The 19245-nt window shown below is 37.0% G+C and overlaps 1 protein-coding gene across 1 annotated transcript in view; it reads right to left on the reverse strand.

The window, feature by feature from the left end:
* TOX (thymocyte selection associated high mobility group box) overlaps positions 1–19245 on the reverse strand; it is a 307411-nt gene that overhangs the window by 129092 nt on the left and 159074 nt on the right. Inside the window, exon 3 of the mRNA XM_052651904.1 lies at positions 14983–15225. Coding sequence (XP_052507864.1) covers positions 14983–15225 — 243 coding nt within the window. The remainder of the gene's footprint in view (positions 1–14982; positions 15226–19245) is intronic.

Genomic DNA, 19245 nt, shown 5'->3' on the forward strand with positions numbered 1-19245 from the left:
ACTATGCATTGCATATAAAAATATGAAAAATGTTAATAGTGTAGTATGTTTTGGGGGCTTGAATACTATTTTATTGAAGAAAATAATGATTTTGATTAAAAAACACAAAATCCCTTAAATGTTAATAATATTTTTCAAAAGTAACAAATTTTGAAGAAGTTTTTCACCTATCCTGAATTACAAAAGGATAATTAACTCTCCTTCTGTTAAATGATACATAGATTTCCCTGGGGAATTTGTATAGTCCATTAAATTCAGAGAAATCTGACTATCAATTTTGTTATTATATATCTATTAAAACACTAAATATATTTCTTAGGTGAAGAAGAAAAGACCTGTTCTCAGAATTACTATGGCATTTGTGATATTGTAAACGACTGAGAAAAGGAAGGTTGAATCTAGTATTTTAATTACTGTCCAGAATGGTGAAAGACTCTGCAGTATGCTATTCCTTTTCTCCAATGGCGCATGTTAGCTTCTGGCAGAGAAACATATATGAATGACTAATATAAAAAGATAAACATTATGTTCCTGTAGGTATTGCTTGTCCACATAAGAGAACTCAGAACTTTCAGACTTGGAAAAAAACTGAAATGGAAAAAAAAACAAAACCTCTTAGAATGTTCCCATGTGCTTGAGATAAGAACAGTTAATGAATAATGAAGGAAGCGGTGTCTTGGAGTGAGACTGGTTCATTGTTCTCCTGAAAAGCATTTTAGACTAATTCTCCTATGACTCCATGACTAAATGGATTTATAATGCACCATTTTAATGTTAATAATCTACTCACCCAAATCAAGGCAACAGCAAGTCAAAGATTGAATCATTTTGTGATTATATATATATGTATATAAAATCAACACTGGTCATATGAGCCAATCTTTAACAAACATTACTTCTCTGCATTGCCTCTTCTGCCCTCAAGATTTTGGAGGACTAGGCAGAAATATGTTACTTTAGGTGTCTTGTAATATTGCTGACAAATTTTCTCCACAAAAATAGCTCTACTCAGAAAATAAAACTACACATCTGAAAAAGATCAACTATACATTGTAATTAATTGTCAAACATATCAATTTAATAGTGGTATGGGTTAGGAATAATTAGTAGTAAGTTGATTAAGTCTTAAAACTACAAAATAAATGTAAGGTTAGGGCTCAAATTCATTTAGCTAAATGGAAAGTATTACAGCAGTCTGATACATTTAGATGCCACAACACATGGTATTACTTTTTTTTTTTAAGTCGGAAAATTGGTATTATTTTAGAAGACTATACAACTTAGAAGTGTCGGAAAAAAAACAAAAAACAAAACAAAACAACAAAAAAAAACAAAGCAAGAACAATCCTGTACCTGTTTGTGGAAAACTGTAAGGGTTCCATCAGGGATAACTGAGTTCATTTTCTTGGATCAGAGATAGTTACTGAGGTCTTACTCTGTGCAAGCAGGTTCTGTAACACTGTTTGTTATTAAGGATTTCCATGTGGAAGTCTTGATAATGAAACCAAACAAGCTGTTGGGGGTCTGGGTGCTCACCAGGCAGAGTGAGAGGCAGACTTCTCCGCATGGTGTGATGAGAGTTGGGGATATGTCCTGAGCGTTAAAGCAAAGGCCAAGGAAGAAAGACAGCCAGAAGGACACGAGGGCAGTGCTCAGCTCAGGGTCTGACTTCCGTTCAGGACTTGATGGATGAAGAACTAACATTCTTACTTTTAGGGTCCAGGGGTGTGGATGGACCCAAAGGTAGAGGAGACACAGACAGCATGCATGGAGGGGGTAAGGGACAGGCAAGGGGGCCACACGCAGGAAGCATACATCCCATGGAGCCCTCAGGTACACGATTTCTCTCCTGAACAGCTGTTTCTTCTTCCTGCTCCCACTTCTTTTCATCCAGATTCTGTGCTGCTTTTCCCAAACGCCCTCTCAACACTTTAGGAAACATGTTATTAACAATTGGAGGGTGCAGCTAGAGACTGAAACTTTATTGCCAAGGCCTGGGAAGTCTTACTTACGGGTCTACTTGGCATCTGTTTGTCCAAGGACAATTAGGAGTACATAACTATATTTTTCTTCCCACTCTTTGTTTGCCAAAGGCGATTTAAATCATGGATACGCAGCCAGAAAAAAAAAAAAAAAGAAATGCCTAGAGGAGTAACGCCATGATGTCCTTCCCAGATGTTTGCCTTTAGGATGAGAAGTGAGTTACACAGAAACAAGATGGGGAACTGCTGCCTAGATACCAATATAGCAAGGGACACATGCCGTGGGAGTGATCGATGGGTCAAAAATTAAATATGTCAGCAATCAATGATGCTATTAAAGAGCCTATCATAAAATGTCCATGTGGGGGCAGAGAATTATTTGAAAACTTCAGAAATAAATCTGCAACCCCAGGCTCCGTCTGGAGCTCTGCCTTCCATGGTGGTTGGCATTCCTTAAAATCACAAATTAGAAAAGAAAAAGTTAATTTGATTTAAAAGTTGAAAAAGATGACCTTTGAGGAAAGGTTAAAGGAACTGGGGTTATTTGGATCAGGTAAAACACAACTGCAGGACTGACTTAATAAATGTCAAATATTTGCAATCAATTGTTCCTCAAGCATTCAGATGTCTGCAGCAGACAAAGTAGAGTGAAATTGCAGTTAAGATTTTTTAGTTTAACTTTAATAAACAACTTCCTGGAAGGAATCTAAATCTCTCAGTGCAATTTAACTTAATGTTACAAGGTTAATTAAACCCAAACAGACTACCAAGGAAAGTTGTGGAATCTTGGCTCTTAGATAGAAAACCGCATATCTTAAATGGTTTAGGTTTACTTCTGTTTGGAATTAAGAGACTGGATTGAATAACTCTTCAAGTTTGCTTACAGTATATTATATAACTGGTCTTATAGCTTTTTAATTTCTTCCGTGCATGGGCTAGGCACTAATCCATATGAACTCTAGGGGTGAAGAAAAAGTACAGCAACCTTTATACACAAAGTGAATCCTGAGTTGTCATACTTGGCATAAGAATGGAGAGGAGTTATTTTTAAATTGGCTCCTTTACTGAACACTATTGAGAAGAGCTCTATTTTGGAGCAATATTTTATTACAGAACTAAAGTGAAAGTGAAGCTGCTCAGTTGTGTCCGACTCTTTGCGACCCCATGGACTGTAGCCTACCAGGCTCCTCCGTCCATGGGATTTTCCAGGCAAGAATACTGGAGTGGGTTGCCATTTGCTTCTCCAGAACTAAAAGATAGTCCCAAATCATTAGCATACCGAGTTCACGGAATTTCTTATCAATACCATATTCAAAGTAGAGTCTGTTTTGAGCAAAGAAAGGGCTTAAGTGGAGCGTACCAACTAACTACAAACAATGCTCATTTTTAGCCTTATTAGGAATTTGACATTAAAAAAAACCCAAACCACACACTTTTATTATTATATACGGTCAAAAATAAGAATAAAATCCTGTCCATTTTTTCACAGTTGTTACAATGGTTTAATAATCTCAAAAAAGGATAATTTGTGGAAAAATGGCTGAAATAGCTAAACTTTTGATGAATTGTGGCATAATGCTAAGTAATCATTCTTTGTCTTTTTTCTTCTGTCAAAGTGGGCAAAATCATTTTTTACTGCTTTTCTGCTCCTATTTTTTTTTTAAAGAAAGAAAATATCCAGGGTGACATCCATTCCATTTTAAACTAATGCTTCTATTATTTCATGTCTAAATGGGGCTGACATCATCAACTCCTTCATGTCCTAAAAGATACTTACTTAGCTCCAGTCCACTATTACATACTTTATGCATTACGTGAAATAAAATATCTCCTGATTTTGAAAATATTTATTTTAAAAACAGCAATCAAATTGTGTGTAATCACATTTTCTGCTTGGCTTTGAAAGCTACATTATTCAATATGCCAGTGGTCCTTTCCATAATGGCAACATATTAGCAATTCATGCTGCTCTAATACAGTGGACTTCCTTGATGTACCGCACTCCCTACAGACCCAGAGGGGCACCCCTGCTTTAGTTGCATGTGTCCTGCACAGCACCTACTGAAGTGATGGTTGGCAAAACAGCCATGCAGTGGCCTCTGAATGCAAAGTGTGCCAGACTGAAAGCTTCAAAAGACAATAAATCTGAGTATATACATCATGCTTGCTTTTGTTGCCTGGAAAAAATAAGGCATTTGGGAAATAAACCCCCCAATTTTATTGCCTTTTAACATCTTTTTCCATTTTAAACTCCAGAACTGGAAATTTGAAGTATTCAAAGAAACTGAAATCTCCTTTATTGCTTTTCTCATTGTAAATTTTCTATACTATGTCATTAGGAACCATGCTCTACAAAAAGCCCAGGTTCTAAATGAATCCTTTCTGTGAGGCCATTCTAAAACTTTGCACGATGTTTCTTTGTATGAAAGAGCTTCTGTTGCCTGCACAAAGAACAAGCAATCGCCACATACGGGCCAGGCAGGAGCCTTGAATGACTTTATACAAGGTTGCATTTTGCCTTCCGCCAGCCTATGGTGAAACCCAGCAGTGAGGGTGCCAGGATGAAGGGGGAAAGGAGAGGCGGCTCCTGATTTCAGTTTGCAGGAATCAAGGGATTTTTCTGAGACCATGAATACTTAATATGGACATTTTCTTATTCTACCTTTCTCCCCAAACAACTCTGTAGTTTCTATATAACAACATGAAAACAGCATCACTTTCTTCTTAATGGCATAACAATATTTTCCAGCCAAAAGAAATGTTCTGTCCAATAAGTTCAAGTAGCTTAATAATCGATGTGGCTTTAGGGTGAGGGTATGGGTAAAGCACCAAGAAAACCCATGCGATGGTGGGAAAAATGACTAAGTAACTAAAGTGACAAGCTGAGTGAGTTGCAACTCTGGATCACAGTTGTGTGGTCGATAGAGAATGAATCACAGGAAAATGTCAGCCCTGGAAAGGATCTCAGAACTCAACTAGTCCTGTGGTTTTCCTTTTTCTTGGGGGGTAGAATCCTAGGTTCAAGGGGATTTTTTACAGGAAATGGGAACAAGTGAGATGAGTAAGAGCACTCTGGTTCTGGCGGATTCCGTTCTGGCCTCCCTTGGCTCCTCCTGATCTAGCCCAACCCTGCTGGTTACGGCCAAGGTACAGTGGATCGTCCATGGTTAACAAGCTTACCCCAGGCAGGGCCTGGCCTTCCAGACTCTCACTCCAGTGCTCTTCTAACCAGATTCACTCCTGGAAAAGCACAGTCTGGTCAATCACCCACTATCAAAATAACTCAAGGGAACTTTGAGAAAAATGGAACTCTTGCACACTGGGTCATGAATGACTATTTAACTTGGATCTAGAAAATCAGAACTAGTTGGCACTTATTTGAAAGTATATACTAATAGAAATTCTACACTCTTTTATAACCTGGTCTTGGAAAATATGGACTTTTAAGAAAATGGAATCTTTTCTCAAGTGCCAGAAATCTAACTTTTTGCCAGAGTCCAGACTGACTACTAACACATAAAATTGGCATAGGCAAGAATATACAAAAAGGAAGTGGTGGGAAATTGGGGAAGGAAGGAAAAAAGTCACCCTATGTATGCTTCACCCCTGTATATGTTTATGGCAAGTTTCAGAAGGCAAGCTATATATTCTACCCTAGTGACATTTTTATCAAAAAGGGATTCCACCGAATATATCTAGTGCCGACTGTTTGACAGGCACTAAATTCACAGATATTAATTACTTTAATGCTCACAACAATATGAGAGTAATTGTCTTATCTCTCTTTTATAGGTAAAGCAACTGAGGCACAGAAAGGTTATGCAAGTTGCTCAGTGTCACATAGCTGGTATGTTATTGTGCCAAGATTTGAATTGAGGAGGTCAAAAGACATCTTGTGGTCAAAAGACACCAGGGTTAATCACAATGATGTATAAGGACACTCAGTAGAAAGTAAAGACGTTTTGGTGATGGCAGGCTTATTGCTTTTTTTTTGGACAGATGTGAAGAAGATTAAGGATTGAAGTATAAATAGCTCATTTGAAAAATCTTCTCTCTCATATATTTTAACTTCTCCAAAGGAGTTATACATATACATTCTTGCTTTTCATATTTTATCTAGAAAACTTACATAATAATGCTTTCTGTGTGCCAACCAATGATCTAAGCAATTCTTAAATATTCACTTCACTCCACAAGATAAGGACGATCATTACCCTTGTTTTTCACATAAGGAAGCCAGAGTATTCATTGGCTGAGCTATTGAGCAAGTCACTTAACTACTCTGAACCTCCATTTTTCATACTATTGGGATAGTAGTACTCAGATACTGACTTCTAATTATGAACTAAATTTTTTACATCTAATATATTAGACATTTGTTGGAAATGCTTAGAATCAGTAAAACTGTATCACTTACATTACCAGCAGAGATAAAAAACAGATAGATATAAGAACATTTAAAATCTATTTCCAGAAAACATTATGTATTACATAAAACAGCAACATATATAACATATAATCATGCATATATGTTAAATAATATAGTAACCACTAAAGTATATACAGTATCTAAATGAGAACTAAATATTTTCACCTTTTTGATCCATTCAAATTCTAAAATTCCATCATGTGAAAATACTAACACAAAGATCTGAGCACCATATTCAGGATATATTTAAAGTATTGAAAGGGAAAAATATACAACCAAGATTACTGTACCCGGAAAAGATCTCATTCAAAATTGATGGAGAAATAAAAAGCTTTTCAGATGAGCAAAAGTTAAGAGAATCCAGTACCACCAAACCAGCTTGACAACAAATGTTAAAGGGACTTATGTAGTCAAGAAATACAAGAGAAGGAAAAAGATCTACAAAATCAACCTCAAACAATTAAGAAAATGGCAATAGGAACATGCATATCAATAATTACTTTAAATGTAAATAGGTTAAATGTTCCAACCAAAAGACACAGACTGGCTGAATGGATACAAAAACAAGACCCATATATATGCTATCTACAAGAAACTCACTTCAGACCTAAAGAAACATATAGACTGAAAGTGAGAGGATGGAAAAATATATTCCATGCAAATGGGAAGCAAAAGAAAGCTGGAGTAGCAATCCTCACATCAGACAAAATAGACCTTAAAATAGAGAAGGTTACAAGAGATAAGGAAGGACACTACATAATGATCAAGGGATCAATCCAAGAGGAAGATATAACATTGTAAATATCCATGCATCCAACATAGGAGCACCTCAATACATGACAAACACTAACAGACATAAGAGGAGAAATTGACAGTAACACAATAATTGTAAGAGACTTTAACACCCCATTCACACCAATGGACAGATCACCAAGACAGAAAATAAATAAGAAAACACAAGTCTTAAATGATGCATTAGATGAGATGGATCTTATTGATATCTTCAGGACAGTCCATACAAATGCAGAAGAATACACCTACTTCTCAAGTGCCCATGGAACATTCTCCAGGACCACATCTTGGGTCACAAATAAAACCTCAGTAAATTTAAGAAAACTGAAATCAGATCAAGCATCTTCTCCAACAACAATGCTAGGAGACTAGATATCAATTACAAGAAAAAAAACTGTAAGAAACACAAACACATGGAGATTAAACAATACGTTTCTAAATAACCAACAGGTTACTGAAGAAATTAAACAGGAAATCAATAAATTTCTAGAAACAAATACCAATGAAAACACGACAACTCAAAACCTATGGGATGCAGCAAAAGCAGTTCTAAGCAGGAAGTTTATAGCAATAGAATCCTACCTCAAGAAACAAGAAAACATCGAATAGACAACCTGACCTGACACCTAAAACAACTGGAAAAAGAAGAACAGAAAACCCCCAAAATTAGTAGAAGGAAAGAAATCATAAGGATCCAAGCAGAAATAAATGAAAATGAAAGAAACAACAGTAATGTCAACAGTAAACAAACAGTAAAGATTATTTAGTTTTAATAAAACTAAATGCTTGTTCTTTGAGAAGAGAAACAAAATTGACAAATTTTTTTGGTCAGACTCATCAAGAAAAAAAGAGAGAAGAATCAAATCAACAAAATTAGAAATGAAAAAGCAGAGGTTATGGCAGACAATGCAGAAATACAAAGGAGGATAAGAGACTGTTATGAACAACTATATGGCATGAAAATGGATAACTTGGAAGAAATGGACAGATTCCTAGAAAAGTTCAATCTTTCAAGACTGAACCAGGAAGAAATAGAAATTATGAACAATCCAATTACAAGCACTGAAATTGAAGCTGTGATCAAAAATCTCCCAAAAAACAAAAGCCCAGGACCAGGCGGCTTCACAGGAGAATTCTATCAAACATTTAGAGAAGAGTTAATGCCTATCCTTCTAAAATTCTTTCAAAAATTGCAGAGAAAGGAACACTTCCAAACCCATGCTATGAGGCCATTATCACCTTGATACCAAAACCAGACAGAGACAATACAAAAAAGAGAACTAAAGGCCAATATCACTGATGAACACAGATGTAAAAATCCTCAGCAAAATTTTAGCAAACAGAATTCAGCAACACATCAAAAAGCTCATACACCATGATCAAGTTGGGTTTATCCCAGGGATGCAAGGATTCTTCAATATATGCAAATCAATCAATGTGATACATCATATTAATAAATTGAAAGTTGAAAAACATATGATCATCTCAATAGATGTAGAAAAAGCCTTTGACAAAATTCAGCACCCATTTATGATGAAAACTCTTCAAAAAATGGGCATAGAAGAAACCTACCTCAACATAGTAAAGGCCATATATGATAAGCCTACAGCAAACATTATTCTAAATGGTGAAAAATTGAAAGCACTCCTCCTAAGATCAAGAACAAGACAAAGCTGTCCACTTTCCCCACTATTGTCCAACATAGTTCTTGAAGTCCTAGTTACAGAAATCAGAGAAGAAAAGGAAATAAAAGGAATCCAGATTGGAAAAGAAGTAAAGCTCTCACTGTTTGCAGATGACATGATACTGTACATAGAAAACCCTAAAGATAGTATCAGAAAATTACTAGAGCTCATCAATGAATTTAGCAAAGTTGCAGGATACAAAATCAATACACAGAAATCACTTGCATTTCTATATATTAACAATGAAAAATCAGAAAGAAAAATTAAGGAATCAATCCCATTCACCATTGCAACAAAAAGAATTAAATATCTAGGAATAAACTTACCTAAAGAGACAAAAGAACTGTACACAGAAAATTATAAGACAATAATGAAAGAAATGAAAGATGACATAAACAGATGGAGAGTTCTTGGGTAGGAGGAATCAATGTTATAAAAATGACTATATTACCAAAGACAATCTACAGATTCAATCCGATCCCTATCAAATGACCAACAACATTTTTCACAGAACTACAACAAAAAATGTCACAGTTCATATGGAAACACAAAAGACCCTGAATAGCCAAAGCAGTCTTAAGAAAGAAGAATGGAGTTTGAGGAATCAATCTTCTTGACTTCAGATTATACTACAAAGCTACAGTCATCAAGACAGTATGGTACTGACACAAAAACAGAAATATAGACCAATGGAACAAGATAGAAAGCCCAGAAATAAACCCATGCACCTAGGGGTACCTTATTTTTGACAGAGGAGGCAAGAATATACAATGGGTCAAAGACAGCCTCTTCAATAAATGGTGCTGGGAAACCTGGACAGCTACATGTAAAAGAATGAACTTAGAACACTTCTTAACACCATACACAAACATAAACACAAAATGGATTAAAGACCTAAATGTAAGACCAGAAACTATAAAACTCTTAGAGGAAAACATAGGCAGAATACTCGATGACATAAATCAAAGCAAGATCCTCTATGACCCATCTCCTAGAGTAACAGAAATAAAAATAAAAGTAAACAAGTGGGACCTGATTAAACTTGAAAGCTTTTGCACAGCAATGGAAACTATAAATAAGTTGAAAAGACAACCCTTAGAATGGGAGAAAATAATAGCAAATGAAACAACTGACAAAGGATTAATTTGTAAAATATACAAGCAGCTCATACAACTCAATACCAGAAAAGCAAACAACTCAATCAAAAAGTGGGAAAGAGACCTAAACAGACATTTTTCCAAAGAAGACATAAGATGGCTAACAAACACATGAAAAGACACTCAACATCACTCATTATTAGAAAAATGCAAATCAAAACTTCAAGGAGATATCACCTCACATCAGTCAGAATGGCCATCATCAAAAAGTCTATAAGCAATAAATGCTGGAGAGGGTGTGGAGAAAAGGGAATGCTTTTGCACTGTTGGTGGGAATGTAAGTTGACACAGCCACTATGGAAGATGGTATGGAGATTTCTTAAGAAACTAGGAATAAAACCACCATATGACCCAGCAATCCCACTCCTAGGCATATACCCTGAGGAAACCAAAACTGAAAAAGTCACATATATCCTATTGTTCACTGCAGCACTATTTACAATACCTAGAACATGGAAGCAACCTAGATGTTCACCAACAGATGAATGGATAAAGAAGTTGTGGTGGAATGGAATATTCCATGGAATATTACTCAGCCATGAAAAGGAATGCCTTTGAGTCTGTTCTAATGAGGTGGATGAACCTATAATCTATTATACAGAGTGAAGTCAGTCAGAAGGAGAAAGATAAATACCATATTCTATCACATATATAAGGAATCTAGAAGAATGGTACTGAAGAATTTACTTACAGGGCAGCAGTAGAGAAACAGACATAGAGAATAGACTAATGGACATGAGGAGAGGGGAGGGGAAGGTGAGATGGATGGAGAGAGTAACATGGAAACTTACATTGCCATGTGTAAATTAGATAGCCTAAGGAAATTTGCTGTATGGCTAAGGAAACTCAAACAGGGGCTCTATATCAACCTAGAGGGGTGGGATGGGGAGGGAGATGGGAGGGAAGTTAAAAAGTATAGGGATATATGTATACCTATGTCTGATTCATGTTGCAGTTTGACAGAAAAGAACAAAATTCTGTAAAGCAATTATCCTTCAATAAAAAAATAAATAAATTATATGTTAAAGAAAGATCTGAGCATTGTACTAATAGCAAAAGGCTCAGCTTTAATAAAACTGAAGTGCTTTTGTAAAATAAAGTTGTAGATAATTGATTCTACACATAAATCTACCTAGGGTGGCTCATATTCATGAGATTTAAAAATTTACAGCAAGTAATTATTTAGAGTTCACAAGTGTTAGCTTTAATTAGTTGTTTCCAAACTTTAGGAGACCTTGAAAGAAGAGAAGAGAAATTACAGAAAGAGCCCTGTAATTTCTAGGTGGGATGTTTTTACATCCTGATTCTATAGCCATTATTTCCTCATCTATATGAGCACTGATGACCTAAATTGTACACTATTCCATTTCATACATGTGTCTTACATATATGTCAACAACTGGCAAACCAATCAATCACATTATACGTGAGCAAAGTTGCTAGAAAAGAGTTTTAGTCAGTTTATACAAACACACATGAAAAGAGTATCGTATAGACCTAAAGTTACTTTCAGAGAAGATAATGCTTAGTGCTTCTAAAATATAAAACATGGCAATATGAAGGGCTGTTCATCTTTAGATCCGCCAATATGGGAATGATGTGCAAACAGCTGATGAGCTCATCTTTCTGTTCTCATCATCACTACCCTGAGTCTCAACACTCCTTGCCTGAGTAACGGTAACAGGCTCCCAGACTCGACACAACTCCAGTTTCTTGCCACTGCAGTCCCTCCAGAGAGATGCCAGAAGGATATTCCTATGACACTGATTTCATAATGCTTTTGCCTTCAGTAAAAACAGCCAATGGTTTCTTAGAATCCATCATATCAAGTCCACTGTCCTTAGAGTGCTTTTTGAAACCTTTGGTCAAATCTTCCCACTTACAGTATCCAACCTGCTTTTCAGATGCTCTCTCCTAGATGCCTTTCCTTTCCTCTCTGTTTGTCCAAATCAAAACTACCTTTGCCATCATACCTTTTCCACTAAGTTTATAAAATACCCAAGCCAGAGACTATAATTCTTCCAGGTAGGATTCCTATTGGGTTCACAGTCAGTGAAAGTGTGTTTATCCTTCTCTTGTCTCTAGTTGCTTCACATTTGACTCAAATTGTTTCATACTTAGTTATGCTTTTTCTATAGTTTACAAGCTCCTGAAGGACAGTGACTGTATCTTATCAATCATCTGAGCCCTTGAAAACATTTAGAGCAGGGAAAGCATTTAAAATGTACACACTGTTGAGTGATGTTCCAAACACATATTAGCTCAAAATAAGAACTGGAGAGGCCCCTTGCTTCTCAAAGGAATTAGCAAACTCCAATAAAGTCAATCTTTCCAACTGTATTAGGTTTCTATTGCAACTTTGCAGTATATCAGACTCTGGCTGTTGGAATACAGTCAGAGATCCAAACCTTGAAACAGAATTCTAAAAACAAATTTCACCTCCAAATCTACTTTCTCCAAGACCACGTTGGCTTAAAAAATGAGTTTAGTATAGATTTAATGTTCAATCAACATAATTAACTGGATTTATGCTGTCCAGGACAGTAGCCTCTAGGTACATGTTGCTATCTTAAGTGTAATTAAATGTAATTAAAATGAAATAAAATGAAAATTAGTCCTTCAGTCATGCTAGCGACATTTAAAGTGTTCAATAGCCAATGACTCTTGCTATTGGATGGCATGGATAATAAAAAAACCATCAGCACAGAGAGTTCTATTGGACAGTGCTGAAGCCTGTCCTAAGTCTTGCCAAAATTGGATTTGTTGGAGCAGCTTTTAACTTAAAGCATAAAATGCTAGGACCAGTTCTGTGAGGAGGCAGGGCAGATGTCCACCTCAGAATACAGTTTGGAGGTACTGGGAAGTCTCACCATCCTATGAAAAATCCTGACAGACTCACGTGCCAAGAACTGGAATAGTACATCAGAGCTTCACTTGCTTAGTTTAGGCCGAACAGGATCCCTCTGCCTTGTAAAGTGTGCAAACACAATGTTAAGGGGGAAAACACGGAAGCCCAGTTTCTAAGTGGAAAGAAGCATGAAGAATTAGGATGAGAGAAGCTCATGATAAGCAAAGAGGGAAACACCATAGAGGAAGGGCCTAGATAGTGGTGCTTCACGAGTGGGACTAGGGCCAGTTGAGGATGGGGTGACCAAGAACAGCAAACCTGGGCAAACTCCAGGTGAGTGTACACTGAAGTTACACACTCATCTCTTAAAGAGTGAATGGTGAATTGGGCGAGTCCTCGGAATGCTAAGAAGTCAAATTATATGAAACGAAAAGGGTTTTGAGACTAAAACTCTCTAACTGAGGATCCCACTATCCTCCTATGGCCCAACCTCATGAGCACACGAGGAAGAGGTGAGGAGGACAAAACTGGTACTTCCTGCCCTATATTCATCCTTCCTCCTCTTCTCAGTGAAAGGGGAGCCTAGAAAGCATGACCTGGATGCCTTATTGGCTCCTGCACTGGGTCTGAACCTTAGCCCCAAAGAGGAATAGGCACATGATTTTTCAAGGTCACTATATTGAAGTAAAACATTATTCAGATTTACACAGCATATTTTCTAAAAAAAATCCATCTTCCATTTTATGAAGTCACACTAATACTCTTAGGATAAATTTATACAGTGTAATATCATCTAAAAACCAAGACCAAGTGTAGAGATTTTTGCTACTGCTGGTGCCAGAAACACGTCCTCTCCTTCAAGCCAACCAGCTAGCTGCCAGTTTTGCGGAGAATCCTACATCCTACCATGCCCTGTGGCATGAGGCTCAGGACTTCATTCCCCAAACTATAAATAGATTCCTTTCCACTCTCCATCTCCCCACTTTATGTTCATGGTTAACAGCAAAACCTTCCAGTGAAGTCACTCAAGTTAGAGATACATCCAAATGATTTAGATAAGTGATAATAACATCAAACACTTTCCTATCAGAAACAACATAAGATAAGCAAGTTAATCGATTCGTTCATTGGGAATATGGCAGCACTGTTCAGTGACTTACGAAAATGACCACAGAGACGGTTGGACTGTTAAGTGACTGAACAATGGAACCAAAGTAAAGACTTCAACATCCCACCTGTCATTTATTAGAAGTTTCTATTAACCTCAGAGAGTTTCATGACATGGTAGAAAGCTCTGCCCTTGGCCATATACTGATGATTATATTTTTCACTCCATGAGATACAGACAGATAAATTATTAATGTTTTAAATGATGTAATAGTCAGAAGGAAAGATTTTATGATGTCTGTATTCTCAAGCATAGGATGCTTGTTAAAAATACAGACTCTTGGACTTTTTGGTAGGGGCTAAGAATTTAAGTTTTGCTAGTTTTCTGGCAATACATATTCTTACTAAATTTGAGAAGTGTCGAACATTAGAAGATTCAGAGTAACAACAAAGGAACATTTAGTGGAGATAAATTTTGATCACTCAAATTATACCTTCAAAATAAAGATGAAAATTGTTTTCTTGCTTTCTGATTATATAAATTTGTGGGATTTGAGAGCGGAAAACAGGAGTGAAACCAACCTTCATAGCCGTTCCCAGAAGAAGTGGGGCATCTTGCTTGTTTGTGGTAAGAAATCCTGCACTAGATGAGACATGGCACCTTCATGATAATTTTTATATAAAAGCTAGTAAGACAGTTTGACCACATTACCGGACATTCAGTGTCAAATAGTATTTAGTACTTTGGGTTATAAATATAAGTGATCAAACGTGTGGTTAATTGATTTTGCCTTGACTTAAATATAAGATGGAAAACTGTATTAGGATTTTACAGGATTTATGGAAAACATCTTCCATGGCTGAGAACTATTCTAGTTTCAGAAAGCCACATTATGATGACTGAAAGCTCCTCTCATGAATTTAGACCTTGTCAGTGTGGGGTCCCCCACTCCCCAGCACAAATCAAGAAGCAGACTCTTACCACAGAAATGGAGTTGGGAAGCAGTGCTCCGTCTTGTCCCAGCATATTGGAGACGGTGATTTCAGGTAGGTCCATATTTTGTGGATGAAACGGTAGCAGGCCATTATGGTTCATTGGGTGACACAGAGAGTGGTAACCGGGTTCGACCTCATTCAGCTGCACCAGAGAGTGATCGGGGAGGGAAGGAGGAGTGATGGGAGGAATGTTAAAGTCTTCACTTTCCAGGCTTGGGCCAGGGTAGGACTGAAAAGACAAGGTGATATTGGTGCAAATTACCATCCCCTTCTTCTCATCATGGTGAACAAGCACACAGGACCCCTTCAGATATTATTACAAGCAGCATTAAAGATCTGGCAGACATTTCCAATACTCAGATTATCCTGTTGCAAGTTCTCTATTATGCATGGAAGAAAATGGCCTCAAAGGCATAACCACTTCTCGTATAAAGAGTGCTTCCATTAGGCAGTTTTATTTTTCCAAGAAGCTGAGCTCGAACAGATTTCAAAGGTCCCATTAAAATTTTCCAGTTTTAATCTAGCTGAATACCTTTTTCATAGGAATTGTGGGGAAGGAAAAGCAATTTATAAAATTAATATTTGATCAAACATGTTTCGTAGGGCTCCCTACTGCTCAGATCATGAGATGTAATAAAATGAATTCCAGAAGTTCTGAGGTGACTGCTTTTGTGGTTTGAAGTGCTACAAGCTCACAACTGACAAAAGACAAAAACTTAAATATGTTGTGTAAGTATGGTTGCAGAGAAAGTTTGACATATGAAGACTATGACATTAAAAGCTATTTTTATCATGAAGATTATGCCATCAAAATAAAAATTAAGATGGTTTTCTTGATTTCTGACTATTTACATTTATTTGATTTTCCTCTAGAAGATGACAAACTCAAAATCATTGAAACGCAGTTTGGCTAATTATGAAAGGCAAAATAACATGAATATCACTATAATACTAATTGAGGAATAAAAGTCAATTAGTAAAATAAGTAGCAACATATGAGTGGCTTTTTCCTTTTAGAAAGTAGCTTTTAGATAAAACAGGAAGGGAGGCAGAAAAGAAGAAAGGAAAAAGCATGCGAGGACACTACTGCTTAAAAACAGAATGTGGTAAACACGGAACTGATTAGTAAAATGATATTACCAATTCATATCAGAACACAGTGAGAGTCAGCAGTCTTTAGAGAGCAGGTGCCATAATGTGAAGGAAACAAAGTGGGTCCAGATAACTCTTGCGAGTCTATCTTTCAAAGTAAGCGAGTCCTCCTAGTGTCTGAGTGCGTGGGTAACAAGGGCTCGCTTGTCTGACAGCAGCACGCCTGCTGGAGTGTGCAAGATTTGAAATGAGCAGGCAGAGGGTAGGAGCCAAAGAAAGTGGTCTAAGGTATTCATGGGGTGTTCAGCCAACAAGCTGCATACTCCTGCTTCCAAGCGCCTGGGGTTATTTTTTCCAGATGGCGTCTATTTGTCTAACAGAAAGAAAATCTTCAAGTTGCACTTGCTAAATGTTGTACAAGTTTTGATATATTTGTTTAGGTTTTGTCAGAAGACATGATTAAATGAAGAGCTACTTGGAACATCTGGCATGGAGACCTGGTCACGTAGAGGCATGTGTGGGTTACAGACTGGGGTGTATGAGGGAAAGATTTGATTCATCTCTGCAGATAATTTTTCTTAAGTATCTAAAGTTCTGCTAAAAGAAAAAATCTCCAGCTCTATAAGTTCAATCTAAGTTTCCAAATTTTCCTGTTTACAATATTTGTCTCTTGACTGAAAAATATATTAGTGCTTTGTGTGAAAACTGCAAGTTTGGTTAAATTCTCACTTGCCTAAAATATTTTAGACCTTGAATCTGTGGATCTAAACCATCAGCTCCAGGTACAAGTATTCATATAAGTAAACATATAAGATGCAAAATGGGGGAGGGGAGAGGAAGCACATTTATCAATGCTGACTTTGTTTAAAGCACTGTATTGAGTCCTTTGACTATGCTGTCTTCATTTAATCCTTACAATAATCCTTTGTGTGGCTATTCTTACCGTTTTCCTAAAGAAAAAATTGAGAGGCTAAAGTTAAATAACTTTCATTTAGCTGGCAAGCAATCAGTACATTTGAGGGATGAATATAAGAAGGAGGAAGGTATTTTTAATTCTAATACTTATGCAATGTTTCATTTCTATTATTTTGTTAAATTAAATGATACAAAGTGGCTAATACTCAACTGTTTTTGACTGATAAAATTTTACAATATGAGTTTGTATTATCGTCAGCCTGGTCCCAAATTCTACCCTAATGCCCATCCCATTAAAATCTAATATTTACTCTATAAGAGCACAAGTATTCATAATTTGTCTTTTTGTCAGTATTTCAAAGGCTGAACTTGTTGCTACATGTCTTTTAAGAAGTTATCTGATGTCTGTTTGAAATGTGCCTGAATAAGGTACGATTAATTCCAGTCATAAAGGAAAAAGATGTTTTTAACTTCATAAATGCCATTAAACATCTGAAAATACCCAGGGATATTCTACCTATGGTGTACTATAACTTACATTCTAGAATTTCTCCAGTCGTTAAATCTTAATTTGTGGTGTTTTAAAGGAATTTAATTGGTATCACTTTACATCCAGTGATAACAATTGTATTGCAATCTAACTAAACTACATGGTTTACTTTCATGTAATTACACATTAATGTTATTTAATCCGTGCACTTATATACCAAAACCACAGATCCCACAACTTAACCGGTAATGGGTAGTATGTGGATCAAGAATTTTAACGACAAAAGGTTACTTAGTAGTTTCTGTTCTTTACATTAGTAGTCATGAGATGGTTATGTGCCAGGAGTGTAAATTGATGCCATATAAAAGTATCGTGGTAACTGCATAAACGTCAAAATGTCACAGAACTTAGAAAAACTTCACTGTCAGAATAATTACTAATTACTTTTTAAATCTGGAAAAGAGTTAGGTAATTCTTCAACACTGACTTCTATGACACGACTTTATTTTGATTTCTTGAAATCTAGTAAGCCTGACTTAACCATAGTATGTTATATATTAGAGGCAATTTGCAGTTTGGGGGGTTACGTAACAATTCCATATGACTCAGTATTTTCCCTCATTCTCCACAAAGCTGCCTGGTTACAGTCAGCATTCAATGCTTGTTGAATGAATTAACAAATGAATCACTGAACGGATGCATACAAGAGTAAGTGAATGAGAAGATAACTTTTTCAAAGGCATGAAGTTTATGAATATACCCATGGGTATGAATAAATACACTGTATTCCCAAGAATGCACTGGCTAGATGACCACATGGTATGGAACGCTGACTGCTCAGCATATCGGGAAGTGAAAGTACTATATCCTGCGAAAGATGTAAAGGCTTAAGCAGCCTGAGAATGCTGGGGTGGGGTGGTTTGGCGTCCCTCTCTGGCTATCCATCTGTCCCTCTGAAGTGGCTTGCACTTACCACCCCATGGTAATGCAGCAGTCCCAGAAGATTCCTAAGGGCAGTATGGGGCTCCTGGCTCTCAGGAGTTGTTGGACCTAACCCCAATGCAGCTAAGGACCAGGTGGAAGCCTCAGTTCCACATCAGGATCCCAAGGGGTTGGCCTCACTAGACAAGTGGCCATAGAGGGCATGAGAGTGTGCTCTGAGCATAGAAACTAGACATCAATCATGATACCAGGGGCCGAGTAGTCAGAGAAGCTTCAGTGAAGGTCATTCCTTGCACTTTCTACCAATCCAGGGTGCTTTTCTGACTCGGGCTTATTTCCTTCCTTCAAGTCTCAGTGAGGCCAGGTATTAAAAAACTTTCCTCCTTCAATTTTCTTGACACCAAAAATCACTTGATCCTAAGACCCTGCATATCCCTATGAGACCCAGGGCTATGTATTTTTTTCAGCCTGAATTAGAGGCTATCAAGGATTAATCCAAGGTCTCTGAGAATCTAGGGGGCTGAGTTCCAGGGTACAGTGCTGGAGAAGAGCAGGTATGGACCCCCAAGGTGCCATCATCTTCCTGATCAGCCTTGATAGTGTCGTTCAACCTTCCCTGTGTAGAGATCAGAGCCATGCAGCTCCCTTCTCCCCAAGAAATGACAGAAATCAGTGGAGACCATCTCCACAAACGAAGAGAAAGTACTGAGCTAAATAAAGGTATGAAATTCAAGCCAATATGTTTAATTTTACTTTGGATCTTCACCAAATTAATGAATGGTGAACTGGAAACAAAGATGCATGCAAAGT

This window comes from Budorcas taxicolor, chromosome 14 (assembly GCF_023091745.1).
Source record: "Budorcas taxicolor isolate Tak-1 chromosome 14, Takin1.1, whole genome shotgun sequence".
Taxonomy (NCBI): Eukaryota; Metazoa; Chordata; class Mammalia; order Artiodactyla; family Bovidae; genus Budorcas; species Budorcas taxicolor.